Source organism: Mya arenaria, chromosome 9, assembly GCF_026914265.1.
Source record: "Mya arenaria isolate MELC-2E11 chromosome 9, ASM2691426v1".
Taxonomy (NCBI): Eukaryota; Metazoa; Mollusca; class Bivalvia; order Myida; family Myidae; genus Mya; species Mya arenaria.
In genome coordinates this window covers 73,734-88,962 of record NC_069130.1, presented here as the reverse complement: position 1 = coordinate 88,962, position 15,229 = coordinate 73,734, and the positions used below count along the sequence as shown (strand labels likewise).

At 33.8% G+C, this 15,229-nt stretch overlaps 1 protein-coding gene across 1 annotated transcript; it reads left to right on the top strand.

The window, feature by feature from the left end:
* The first annotated feature begins 752 nt into the window (after positions 1 to 752).
* LOC128203430 (cationic amino acid transporter 4-like) lies at positions 753 to 13,327 on the top strand. Its single transcript, XM_052904842.1, has 5 exons — positions 753 to 877; positions 3,682 to 3,857; positions 8,870 to 10,311; positions 11,027 to 11,135; positions 12,648 to 13,327. The coding sequence occupies exons 2-5, from the start codon at positions 3,689 to 3,691 to the stop codon at positions 12,833 to 12,835; spliced, it is 1,908 nt and encodes a 635-aa protein (XP_052760802.1). The 5' UTR covers positions 753 to 877; positions 3,682 to 3,688; the 3' UTR covers positions 12,836 to 13,327.
* The last annotated feature ends 1,902 nt before the right edge of the window (positions 13,328 to 15,229 follow it).

Here is a 15,229-nt window from a genome sequence, read left to right as displayed (position 1 = left end):
GATGTCTTGAGAGATATTGATGATATCTTGTCAAATAAGATAGTTATTCAGCAAAGTAATGAAATGTCGTGGATGAAATTCATTTCCGGTTTACAAAAATGCATAAATCTTTTTTTTAAAATAGCTGCATTCAACATAAAGCCACAAGACATTGTTAAATGGGCAGTTTCGATAAATTTGACCCACAAATATATTCTTTTTGTATTAATACATTTCCGGGAAAACGTAAATGTTTTTTGATTGGAAATCTGATAAAAAATTCTTTCGTAAAATAATGCTCAACTCCCGTTTTTTAAAACATTTAAAATTTTGGTCCCTCAATCGACTTTGCATCGCTGCCGGCCCTTAAATAAATTGAGAAAATCACAAGTTCACATTATCTGATAATAACCATGGTGTATGAATTCTTTGTGCAATGCGTATAAATTGCAAAAGTTAATTAATAGACTAAAAAAAGAAAGGCAGGCTCTTTTTTCGTTTAATGAACCTAGTGTTTTTATCAAATAAAGACCCTATTTATATCAACAATTGATACGGAACATACACATCCCAAAATGACGAACTACAATTGACGAATCGATATAAATACTGAAATTTTCTAAGAATATCGGAGAAAACATCCCCTGGATTTCTAATGAGGTGGAATTGTCGTCTGATGTTGCTTCTCGTAAATGTCACAGCGCGTGCTTCACACACTGCGCATGCGTAGTACAGATCGATATTGATCATGGAATGGCGTGCCGAGGAATTCCCCGAGTATCAGGAATACTTGACACTGGCACTGGGACATACGTGAATATTGGAAATTATTCAGGATTTCAGCGAGACATTTCCAGGGAGCAGACGACTTGGAATTATTTGGCATGTAAAATATCAGGTATGAAATCTCAACATATTGTAGTATATAAATCAGATTGTTTTATCAATAATGTGGTAATATTCACTCATTTACTCATATCTGGTATAAACTATTGTAGATTGATATGAAAATCGTATTTCATATCTGAATTAGTACGAGCCATATGGTAACTCGTTTTCTCATCTGTTCGCGTGGGCTATTCTGTATGTATTGTAAATTACTTAGGCAGCATTTAACATTCCAGTGTGCTAACTGGTTTATCATGTACATCTAAAAGTAATGATAGTATATGTATCAAAGATGGAGTGATTTATCGCGAAACAGTTTTCCATATGGCATTGTATAATAATTATTTTTTTATCTAAATACTTTTAGTAGTTAACTATCGGTACATATTAGCTTAAAAACTTGACATATGTTAGATTGCACGGGACATTCCAGTGTATTAGTTAGTTAAACATGTACATTCATTTTTTTTTTATCTTTATCAAAGCTTTATAGTTACCAAATATGGAGTGATTTGTCGCGAAACAGTTTACCATATAGCATCGTATAATGATACTACATTATCAGTTAACTATTGTAGCGTACTTTACAAATTTTGAACCATTTCTGTATAATATCGTATCGTATTCCCAACTGGTTGCTAGGCGAATCAATTGATCAACCCAAATATTAAAGTTGCAATGTCTAGATAGAATGCACAAAAAATATATATTCAGTTTAATGCATTATTTTGTTTAACATATTCGAATGTAATGATCAAAATAAAAAAAAATCGTATGATTTATGTATCGATAAAAAGAACATTATCGTAAATAATAGGGTTTTCATTCAATAGCTACGTGGCCACAAATAACGTGTTTAAAAACGCGCCAAAATATCGCGTATATTTTTTATAAATAAAAGTTAAATGAAAAACATGCTTTTTTATCATTCAAGTCAAAATAGTTAAACATTATAATACGTTAAAATTACAAAAACTCATATGCACCTATCAAGTGTAACTCATATTGTGTCCCTATAATATGATCTAGGTCTTGTATATATCCCGTTGATTATTTCTCGTTGCCTGTATGCTGCGTTTTGACGATTTGTTAATGCAAACCCATAGTAAAATTAATTCGGAACTCTTCGGCCATTTTCCAATATTTACACCTCAACTTCCATTCCTTAAATGAACTGCCTTTCGGCAACTGCGTTTATCAATCGATGAACGCAACATCGTCCGATATGTTCGGATCGCAATTCATCGCATAACAGTATACAGTACATGAACAATATTGGTCTTGTTATTGTTTGTATTGTGTCAGCAGGTCCCGTAAAATATATATCAACATTTAAGAAAATGTTAAGTTATTATATTTTAAATGTAGTGTTGCCAAAAGTGTTTCAATTTTACATTTAAAAGTGACTTTCAAGTGGTTGATCTTTTCCCGCGTTATTGTGACGTCATTTGAAAAAAAATGTTTCCTGTTATAGTCGGGTCGTCCTATTTACAGAATGGGTAAGAAAGGATTACAGAAAGGTTATCCTAAATGAAATGAAGATTTTTATTTAACGTTTCTTGAATGAAATAATGAACCATTTGTGTAAATATAAGGAATGAATTGCGGGGTTGATGTCATTATCGGGGATATGAACGCAATTGGGCTGGTCAAAGTACGCGTGGACTCCACACACTTAGACCAGCCCAATTGCGTTCATACCCCGATAATGACATCAACCCCGCAATTAATTCGTTAATTGAAATAAATCACGGGTGTATATGGACGGTTTATAATGTCAGAAATCTTAACATTTAACTACGCTGCAGGTTATTCGCGTAGTAATTTCAATTTAGCAATTAAACTTGATGATCTTACACCTGGGAATCATAATTATTTATTCAGTAAGACTCTTCAATGGAAATCAATTTAGACGTAGTAATACACAAGACACGTTTAAACACTACAATTAATTAATACTATTATTTATTTTTACGCACTACTTCTACTGATGTATCAGTATACAACCGAGGTTGGTTTCGATGGAAAATGGCCGAGGTGTTCTGAAGAAGTTTACTTTTGAGCTACTGTGCTCGTCCGCATTGTTTGAAGGTTATTGGATGTCATACAATACCAGCCAACTGAATACAATGAATAAATGCAAAAAGGGGCCTAAATAGTGAAATAATATTTTTGTTATTTTATTCATATGGCAGAGAACTTTCACTAGCACTTTATACTTTCGGCACAGGCAAACGTCAAGGGCGTAGCTCCCAGTAGGCCTATAGATCTCGGCCTGTGAATGATTTAAAAAAAATGTAAACAGTAAAAGAATGCATTTCAAACCTTAAATCGATCTTTGTTTTTATATAAGAAGATATTGGGAAACGCTACTAATCGTATATTTCATTAAAAATATTGCAGGGGGTGGGGACGGGGGCGGGGCATGCCTAGAACATAGAAAATAGGACCTGCAAATCTAGTCTGTTCTAGCTACACCCATGAACGCTAAATAGTTAAAAAAACTACTACGCGCATGATTTATAAAATGAGGGAAGATAGAAGTCATCGATATGCTCTACACCATGAGAAACATTACAATTTAATTTACTGAAAATCAGCATTTCAACGCTTGAAAAATTTAATTATCCTCCCACGTACAACTGCAAATGATATCTTAATTATATACATATTTGTTGATATCATCGCAGCAAATATGTATCTTTAATGTATCAATCTTTTTACATGTGTATTTATATGCAACATACTACACTTCCCTTTTATCTTATGGTGTAATTTTTAACTGAATATCATTGACCTTTTTTGTTTTCTCAGAAAAGCCATGTCAAGGATTCTGGGTTCTTTCGTCTCGTTCTGGGGAACTGTCAACCGGAAGAAGACAATTACAGATAATTTTCACGAGACGCCGCTGAAGAAATGCTTGAGCACGTTCGATATGACGCTGCTGGGGGTTGGGCAGATGGTCGGAGCTGGAATATACGTCCTTACCGGTATGATTTCCCAATGCACCCATAAAGAAACATTTTTGTAGCGTAAAGCTGCACTCTCACAGATTTAAAGTAGCGAATGTGTTTTTAAAAAATATTTTGTTTGTCTTGGAACGAGCCAATTTTTGCGAAAATCCATAGAGACTAGTCATAAAAGACTGCTGACAAAAAATTAGATCGCAGATTTTCATATTTAAGTTCAAAAATTGATGTTTTAAGCCATAAAACATTGATTTTCGAACGAAAATATGAAAATCTACGATCTGATTAATGTCAGTAATCTTAAACCATTGGTTTGCAGATATTTACGCCAAAAAAATGCCCTTTCAAAGACAAAAATAAAAAAGTTGTAAAATGGTAAATCTGTGCAAGTGCAGCTTTAAATTAAAACTTATACTATAACAAGATACGCCCATGCCTTACAATCACACAATATAGGACGATGCAAAATATAGTCCTATAATTCCAATGAATTGTGATATGTAACTCATTTGCCTTAAGTGATAAAAGCAAAAAAAACAACATATTATTTGTGTACAGGTAAAATAAAAGACACGTATTTGTTATTTTTTAACTAGTAGCTACGTTGTAATAAAGTCCCCAGCAAAATGTAGCATAATGTGTTTTTACCTGTAAACAACTCTTACGCTTTTTTTTTGTTTTACCATTAAAGTCAAAAATAATAATGCAATAAGATTGCATCTGCCCATATTGTGCACCTTTAATGTCATGACGGACTCTGAAAGTGTTTTTTTTTTATATTTATATATGTTTAAAGTTTAGCTTGGTCATTTTTACGCACACATAAAACTAATAAAAACTCATTGACTTTTGCAAATATATGTATACAACTAAGGTAAACACAATGCACAAAGAAACCCTTATTTTCAATGGCATATATTGGCAGTACATTGAATTTTTATCTGCAAATGCCATTCTCCCTCTCTTAAGTAATTTACAAAACTCTCTCTTCCGGTCGCCTGAGACAACAAATCTAATCAAGTCACGCACTGTTCTTAAACAAGACAACGCGTGTGATGCAAATTGTTTTCCGTAATTGTGGTTAACATGCAAGGTCATTTCTAGCTCCTATTTATAGTTAGCAACGTTCAACATGTACAAGCACTGTTTATAGGCCTGGGAGTTGGTTCAACGACCATTCCAAACATATCCCCGTGTTGCAGGTCCTCCCGAAGCACAACACGCATTCAAGTTTGGAATAGCTAAGCGTCTGAAACCGTCAGTTTGCAGTTTCGCAGATTATTAATTTAAAACGAGTACATGTATTAAAATCAAGGTTATTAGACAGATACTGCACATAAACACTCAGTACAACACAAATACATAGTAAAGACATATGCTTAGTACAACACAAATACATAGTAAAGACATATGCTTAGTACAACACAAAAGCATAGTAAAGACATATGCTTAGTACAACACAAAAGCAAAGTAAAGACATATGCTTAGTACAACACAAAAGCATAGTAAAGACATATGCTTAGTACAACACAAAAGCAAAGTAATGACATATGCTTAGTACAACACAAATACATAGTAAAGACATATGCTTAGTACAACACAAAAGCATAGTAAAGACATATGCTTAGTACAACACAAATACATAGTAAAGACATATGCTTAGTACAACACAAAAGCATAGTAAAGACATATGCTTAGTACAACACAAATACATAGTAAAGACATATGCTTAGTACAACACAAAAGCATAGTAAAGACATATGCTTAGTACAACACAAATACATAGTAAAGACATATGCTTAGTACAACACAAAAGCATAGTAAAGACATATGCTTAGTACAACACAAATACATAGTAAAGACATATGCTTAGTACAACACAAAAGCATAGTAAAGACATATGCTTAGTACAACACAAATACATAGTAAAGACATATGCTTAGTACAACACAAATACATAGTACACATATATGTTTAGTACAACACAAAAACATAATAAAGACATATGCTTAGTACAACACAAAAACATAATAAAGACATATGCTTAGTACAACACAAATACATCATAAAGACATATGCTTAGTACAACACAAAAACATAGTAAACATATATGCTTAGTACAACACAAAAACATAATAAACACATATGCTTAGTACAACACAAAAACATAATAAAGACATATGCTTAGTACAACACAAATACCTAGTAAAGACATATGCTTAGTACAACACAAATACCTAGTAAACATATATGCTTAGTACAACACAAATACATAATAAAGACATATGCTTAGTACAACACAAATGCATAGCAAACATATATACTTAGTACAACACAAATACATAGCAAACAAATATACTTAGTACAACACAAATACATAGCAAACATATATACTTAGTACAACACAAATACATAGTAAACATATATGCTTAGTACAACACAAATACATAGTAAACATATATACTTAGTACAACACAAATACATAGTCAACATATATGCTTAGTACAACACAAATACATAGTAAACATATATACTTAGTACAACACAAATACATAGTAAACATATATACTTAGTACAACACAAATACATAGTAAACATATATACTTAGTACAACACAAATACATAGTAAACAAATATACTTAGTACAACACAAATACATAGTAAACATATATGCTTAGTACAACACAAATACCTAGTAAACATATATGCTTAGTACAACACAAATACCTAGTAAACATATATACTTAGTACAACACAAATACCTAGTAAACATATATACTTAGTACAACACAAATACATAGTAAACAAATATACTTAGTACAACACAAATACATAGTAAACATATATACTTAGTACAACACAAATACATAGTAAACATATATGCTTAGTACAACACAAATACCTAGTAAACATATATGCTTAGTACAACACAAATATCTAGTAAACATATATACTTAGTACAACACAAATACATAGTAAACATATATACTTAGTACAACACAAATACATAGTAAACATATATACTTAGTACAACACAAATACATAGTAAACATATATGCTTAGTACAACACAAATACCTAGTAAACATATATGCTTAGTACAACACAAATACATAGTAAACATATATACTTAGTACAACACAAATACATAGTAATCATATATACTTAGTACAACACAAATACATAGTAAACATATATACTTAGTACAACACAAATACATAGTAAACATATATATTTAGTACAACACAAATACATAGTAAACATATATACTTAGTACAACACAAATACATAGTAAACATATATACTTAGTACAACACAAATACATAGTAAACATATATACTTAGTACAACACAAATACATAGTAAACAAATATACTTAGTACAACACAAATACATAGTAAACATATATGCTTAGTTCAACACAAATACCTAGTAAACATATATGCTTAGTACAACACAAATACCTAGTAAACATATATACTGAGTACAACACAAATACCTAGTAAACATATATACTTAGTACAACACAAATACATAGTAAACAAATATACTTAGTACAACACAAATACATAGTAAACATATATACTTAGTACAACACAAATACATACTAGTAAACAAATATACTTAGTACAACACAAATACATAGTAAACAAATATACTGAGTACAACACAAATACCTAGTAAACAAATATACTTAGTACAACACAAATACCTAGTAAACATATATACTTAGTACAACACAAATACATACTAGTAAACATATATACTTAGTACAACACAAATACCTAGTAAACAAATATACTGAGTACAACACAAATACCTAGTAAACATATATACTTAGTACAACACAAATACATACTAGTAAACATATATACTTAGTACAACACAAATACCTAGTAAACAAATATACTGAGTACAACACAAATACCTAGTAAACAAATATACTTAGTACAACACAAATACATAGTAAACAAATATACTTAGTACAACACAAATACATAGTAAACATATATACTTAGTACAACACAAATACATACTAGTAAACAAATATACTTAGTACAACACAAATACATAGTAAACATATATGCTTAGTACAACACAAATACATACTAGTAAACAAATATACTTAGTACAACACAAGTACATAGTAAACATATATACTTAGTACAACACAAATACATACTAGTAAACAAATATACTTAGTACAACACAAATACATAGTAAACATATATGCTTAGTACAACACAAGTACATAGTAAACATATATACTTAGTACAACACAAATACATACTAGTAAACAAATATACTTAGTACAACACAAATACATAGTAAACATATATACTTATTACAACACAAGTACATAGTAACATATACACTAATTACAATACAAGTACAAAGTACGATATATACGTCGTACAAAACAAGTACATGGTAATATATATATATATATTTAGTACAACTCAAGTACATAGTTTACATATATACTTAGTACAACACAAGTACATAATAACATACACACTTATTACAATACAAGTAAAAAATACCATATATACGTCGTACAAAACAAGTACATGGTAATATATATACTTAGTACAACACAATAACATAACACATATTATTGTAATTACTTACGAATAGGGCATGGACGGGTATAATTTTAGTACCCGGTTTCCACCAGTACAGCACAATCATGGAATATATGGTCCTTTTGGGCTGCCACACGTCAACCCTATCGCCTTCTGCTTGTTAAAGCGAATTAATAAGGTATTTGCTTTTCATTGTGCGTTGCCTCCCCCACCCACCCTATTGTGACGGAGCTGACTTGAACATACATTCATATGACAAACTATTAAAATTTTCAAACAATACTTGTTTTTGTTTCAGATGACATTGTTACTGTTACATGACGTGTTTATTCTGTGGCATGAACTGCATTTACAGGTTCCTGGGTACCCGCGGGTAATTTAAGATCGATACCCGGGTACATGTCCTACTCAGGAACAAAGAGAAACAATCTTACATTAATGTTTTCCAGGCACTGTTGTTAGGGACTTGGCCGGACCGTCCGCCATATTGTCGTACGTGTTTGCTGGATTCGCTGCCATCTTGTCTGCTCTGTGTTATGCTGAGTTCGGGGCCCGTGTTCCTAAAGCTGGCTCCGCCTACTCGTATACGTACATAGCAATCGGCGAGCTATGGGCGTTCTTGATTGGTTGGAACATTGTGCTGGAGCACATCCTCGGTTCTGCTTCAGTTGCCAGGGCGTGGAGCGGAGCAATAGATTCGCTGTTCGACGGAGCAATACGGAAAGGTACATTGGAATCTATCGGATACCTCAGCCATGATTCGCCATGGATATCAGACTACCCAGACTTTATCGCAATGACAATTACCATACTTATATTTCTAGTGATTGCTAGTGGGGCTAAATTTACTGTCCACTTTAATACAGTGTTTACCATGATCAACTGCCTGGTAATCTTGTTCTTGATCTGCGCCGGTTTTGCGTTCGCTGACGGCCGCACGTGGTCGGAACATGGAGGTTTCTTTCCGTACGGATTTGGAGGCTCGCTAGCGGGGGCCGCCACGTGTTTCTACGCCTATATTGGCTTTGAAGGTATCGCTGTGTCCGGTGAAGAGGCCAAGGACCCGGAGAAGTCCATTCCGATTGCCACAGTAACGTCACTGCTGATAGTATCGTTCATCTATGTCCTGGCAACAACAGCGCTGACTTTGATTGTTCCTTATACAGACATTGATCCGTCGGCAGCTTTTCCAATGGCTTTTGCAGAAAGGGGGATAACATGGGCGAAATATTTAGTTGGAATTGGAACACTCTTTGGTATCACTACGTCATTGCTCGGAAGCGCTTATTCTCTTCCGCGGGCGGTTTACGCCATGGCGCAAGACGGTCTACTTTTCAAATCTTTAGCGTACGTACATCCTCGATTTCAAACTCCAGTTGTTGCAATAGCGGTGTTTGGAGCAGTCTCTGCCCTGATGGCATTCTTGTTTGAAATTACAACTCTGGTAGAGTTTATGTCTATAGGGACTTTAACCGCCTACACAATAGTTTCAGCATGCGTCATTGTCCTGCGATACCTCCCTGTGTATAAATGCCAATTCAAACTGAAACCGGAAGATGACGTCATCAACCCTGAATCTACCTCCATCGGCGAAGAATCTTCAATTATCAAAAAGTCAAAAAGCCAAGATGAATTTGGACGATTAAAACAAAATCTTAAGGCATTCCCAATTCTGAATAAGTTTGAACCAGGAAACGCCGTCATGTTGGCGACCTTCCTTTTGATAGTGAGTATAATATGTCTGAATGCCACGGTTATCTTTGGCTACGAGTATGTGAGCGGAGGATCCTGGTGGGCCATACTGTTGATTATAATCTTTGCTGCCATGGTGATCGTCTGTTACCTTGCGATGGTGGCGCACGAGAAAAATGACGCTTTCCTGACCTTCCAGGTAAATTTTCTTTTGGTTTATCTAATATAATATGTAATAATAAGATATGTTGTTATGTAATTTGCAGCAATTTAAAGGGACCCGTTTTGATTAGACATAAAACAAAGTGTCGCATCCCTTAACTGAATAGTACAAACTTGAAAATGCCAGGCGGTGGATTCTCTTTATCGTTCATTTAATGATGAAACGATCATATAGTGCAATCGATAAATCTTCGCTGACAATGTTATGTTGGCAAAACTGATAGTTGTAGTCCAAAATAGATATCGCTTAATGCTACTTCCGGTAATTACGTATCTTTTTTGTTGCGGTTACCAACATGTACTTGATGCGTTGTGCATCATTTTGCAACTGATGTCAAAATATTTTGTATGTGTTTTGTTGTTCATTTCATTCATTAAAACATTAAAAACAGTATAAAGTTATGGAAATTAACTAACTGTTCCCAAAAGCATGACTATAGTATCACACTTCCTGATTCCTGGTTAAATCATTTAAATGATCATAATGATACTATGTATAAAGAATGTATTCCCAAATGATATTATGAGCTTCAATTGTTGTCCGATTGTAAATCGAAATGCTTGGTCCGAATCGATTATCGATAGCAAATGAAGTCCGATTTTCAAACATGGATAACTATAGCTACGTATGTATTAGTTATTTGTTGATTTTGTTTGTGTTTATTCAACGTCTTTTATCTCCCTTTTTTCAGATTCCGTTGGTCCCCCTTATTCCTGCGCTGAGTATAGCCTGCAACACTGCCCTCATGATGAAGCTGGGTCCACTGACATGGTTACGTCTAGGGATATGGTTACTAATCGGTATGTGATTCAAATCCAGCAAGGTCATTTTATAGTACTTAACTGAGTTCAAGTGTAACATGTATAGTAATATTTAAAACTAATGAATGTCATCAAAGGCGCTATTTAACATGATATCCGTTGACATGCTATGTTCCATCGCCGGCAACCACGGTACTTTCTTCTGATACACTTCATACATACCGTGGGGAAAATGACTGAAAAAAAATGTTGTTTGACATGAATATTTATGAGGCAGGGGAGACATCTCTTCATCTAATAAAATCGCATGTTACAATGATAAAATCATAGTCTTATATCACCCAGTTGTGTCAGTTGTCTCCGCAGGCGAGTGGTCTAGGTTGCCGTTTTAAAATGTTTATTGATCAGTCGTACGGAGTTAAATTCGAGTTTTCGCCAGAATACTTCCTCTTCGGGGATATATAAGCATGCGTGTCTGTACAAATGTGAGAGTCATATTTCCGCATTGGTGCTTTGCGGAACTAAGGAAACTGCATTATGAATTCATTATTCATGGTTACAAGATTGTTCTAACCAAATCGCCCAAGGTACACAACGAAGCAGTAGTGTATCGGGGGTATCCGACGATGGCTATATTTAGAAATATTGATAAATATTACGAGTCGATTTCAAACATGATCTCAAGGGATCGCGGCAGTGCTTAATTGTGATAGAAGGACCAATAAACAAATTTCCTTTTTTAAGTCCTTTTAAGATTTAATGTAGCAAGCAAAATATATGTATAATTTCATTCAGGTTTAAGTATTGAATGTAATGAAAGAACAATTTAACTGAATGTAGTTCAACCAAGGTTTACATTCAACGTTTAAGGTCGATACAATTCAAACACCAGCTTGTGGCTTTTGGCTTTCGAAGATGATTTTATTTTTGAAACCATTAATGAAATTTATTCACTTTTCTGAAATTACATTCTCTAGAAGTAAGAAGGCATTGTTGATTGGATCGTCTGGAATATTTTGGCGCAGAAACATATTCATATTGTCTTAAGGCTTTTCCGTGATCGCTAGAATTTCAACAAATCTATAATATATATTTTCGTAAAATGTGCCTTATTCTTGAACACAAAACATGGAGCGACAATGTATGTTTTACCCTTAAAAATCATACCTGGAAACTAAACGATATACATGTATATAGAAGTTTGAACCATTGTATTTTTCATCTGCTCATGATGAGCTTGTCATGCTTAAATTAAAAAACATATTCTGTTCCGTTCTGTATCGGTCTGTTTTGTTCTGTTCCATTCTGTTTTATTTTGTTCTGTTCTGTTCCGGTCTGTTTCGTTATGTTCTTTTCCGTTTTGTTTTGTTCTGTTCTTCATTATTCGAGACCCTTTTCATGAACACAGGTACACAAGAATATACTTACAGTTCACGTTTTTGAATACAAAGTTGTGCTCAGTTATACTCGAATGCGATACACCACTTCATTGCGAGACACATTGCCATGAGAGAGTATGTCATGGTGTAATAAATGTTACCTGTTTTCCAGGTTTCGTTCTGTATTTCACGTACGGCTTGTGGAACAGCGTAGAGGGTCGATCGACAAACTACGGTCCAATGGTTACGTATGAAGGCGAGGCTGACATATCACGTGGTACTCTCGCGCGACTTGACGAGGAGGTGGTTCAGCAGCAACCAATCAACAAAGACCAACAACCTACCTATGGCAACATGTGACATGCGCATATCCTAAGTCACAAAAAACTAACTTCCGCGCTATGTATTGTGCTTGTAAATAGCAGTGACAGTTTGGAAAACCAGCATGTGTTTCAAAATTATTTTTCCGATTTGAATGGTCATGTAAAAGGGAATTTAGAAGTTGCTTTTTCAAATCTTATTAAATGCAAGGATTGCATAAAAAATATTTCTGGATTTTTCCGAATCAAGAATGGCGGAAATTGGGCGGGCGTCGGTTCGGGTGTCGTTATTTTTGCGTTTTAAGTGTCATCATTAGCAGATTGAATTCGATCGTCATGAAACTGTCAGAATATTTCTCAACATGGTATTTTAGACCTTTGTGAATGTAAGTCACCTCTGGTGAAGAAAACTAGGTCACTAGATCAAATATTGAGGCAAAGATTTGTGCTTTAGTTCCTTATTTCTTCACAAATTCACCAGTGTTCTTACAACCTTCTTACAACCTTCAAGCATCTCTCAAATAACAGGTGTCATGGGCATTTTCTGGAGTGACCATATTAAATCTGTGTGGAATAAATGGTAGTGAAAACCAGCATTTTCTTCCCTTCATTAAACCGAAATGCTCAATCCGACTTGAATGCCGTATCCGCATTGACCCCTTGCCAAACAGTTTGATTTTCAAGAAAATTTAAAAAGTATTATGAAAGACATGTTTAATATGAAACAAAAGAAAAGTTCGTTTAATATAATACACTTTATCACATGATAAGCCATTGTCCCGGTTAATTATAGACATCACTTATTTTTATCTGTATAACACATGTAATATAACATATTTTATATCTATTGGTCAGAAAATATATAACTCTGCATGTGTGTAAACAAATCAATCAATTGGCAATAGGCTTACGTTACTTTTTCATTTTGTATTTTATGATGAAGATTTATTTGAATACTGGTGTACATTTTCCATTTTAACATTAAGAGGAAAGCTTAGTATTTCGTATTGATTTCGTGAGAACATTTTAAAGACATTCAGTACTTAGTGTGTTTGAACAAGAAATTACGTTTTGACATATCAAAATTATGAAGTCATCTTACCGGACATGACGTCACAACCTCGTTACCGCCAAACACCCTACGCTCGGATTGGGATGACCCTATCTTATACGATCGGCCATGGAAGATGCTTATACTCTACCGAAATCACGTTAACATAATTTGCAACTGTATTTAGGCATTTATTATAATTGATTTTGGACACATAAAATGAAAGGTTTGTATGTTTTTACACAGTCAGCATAACGAAAGTAAGGAGTCTGTACCAGGTAAACCTTTCATTTGCTTGATTTAATTTCAAGTTTAATATCACTGTAAATGAAATAAGCATGTGTTCACCATAATGGACACTAACAGGCTTTGTTCACAATACTGTTTTAGGTAGGTCAAAATAGCAGGGTGGGTGGCATCTTGTTGCCCTTTTCCGGCACCCTTTTTCATTTTACTATACCCTGCTTTGCCCTTTTGTTAGACAGAGTCCACTTTGATAACAATGAACTCGTATATTTGATATTTATTGAACATACTGTCAAGTTATTTTTAGAAATAAGTACAAAAACAATAACTATACATAATTTGGCATAAAAGTAAAGGAATCAGCTACAAAACCATAACAAATTACTAGTATTGAAAGTAGTTTCAACACAAACACAATATGAATTGATCATTAACTGTTGCAAATGCCACATTAAGGCCAATTCATTGCGCACCAAAAGTGCCCTTTCTGGCCTAGCAGAATGCCCTTGTCAAGTCCATGCTAGAGACAATGTTATGGTCAGCGAATTGTTTTATAAATCCTAGAACAAACAAACCAATTATCAAAGTAGGCTGACCTATTTTTAGGAGTGTCCGAACAATAAAAAGCGTTCAGGGATACTTTTTCATTACTTTGACATTTCTCCCTGTAACTGCCATAATTATTAAATCGTCATTAGACTAGTTGATGGCCATTAACATTAAGGTGGACTAGTCCGAACATGTTGTTTTGTCAACATTTGGTCAAAAATGACTTTCAACCATTATTTCAGACCAATAAAAAATGAAACCATATTCTTGCAAAGTGAACGCTAACTTCTACATCATCGACGCCATCAAATCAAATTCTAGTCATTTGTGTCAGAAATTGAATCAGACAATAGCCTTTTGAAAAAACACATACTCTAAAACACAGTAAAAAGCTTGAACAAGCGACAATTTGTGTTTTTTTATCATCACGACAAACATTTCATAGTTAAATGATAGGCATTCTTCGAGAGAACTGGTGTCTTTTGAAAATAAATCTCCGAAGTGAAGTATTCATTTCAGTGAGAAACACATTTTACCTCAGTTTGAAAATTACAAAACATGTTTACAGGAAGCCGCAATTTTATTTGA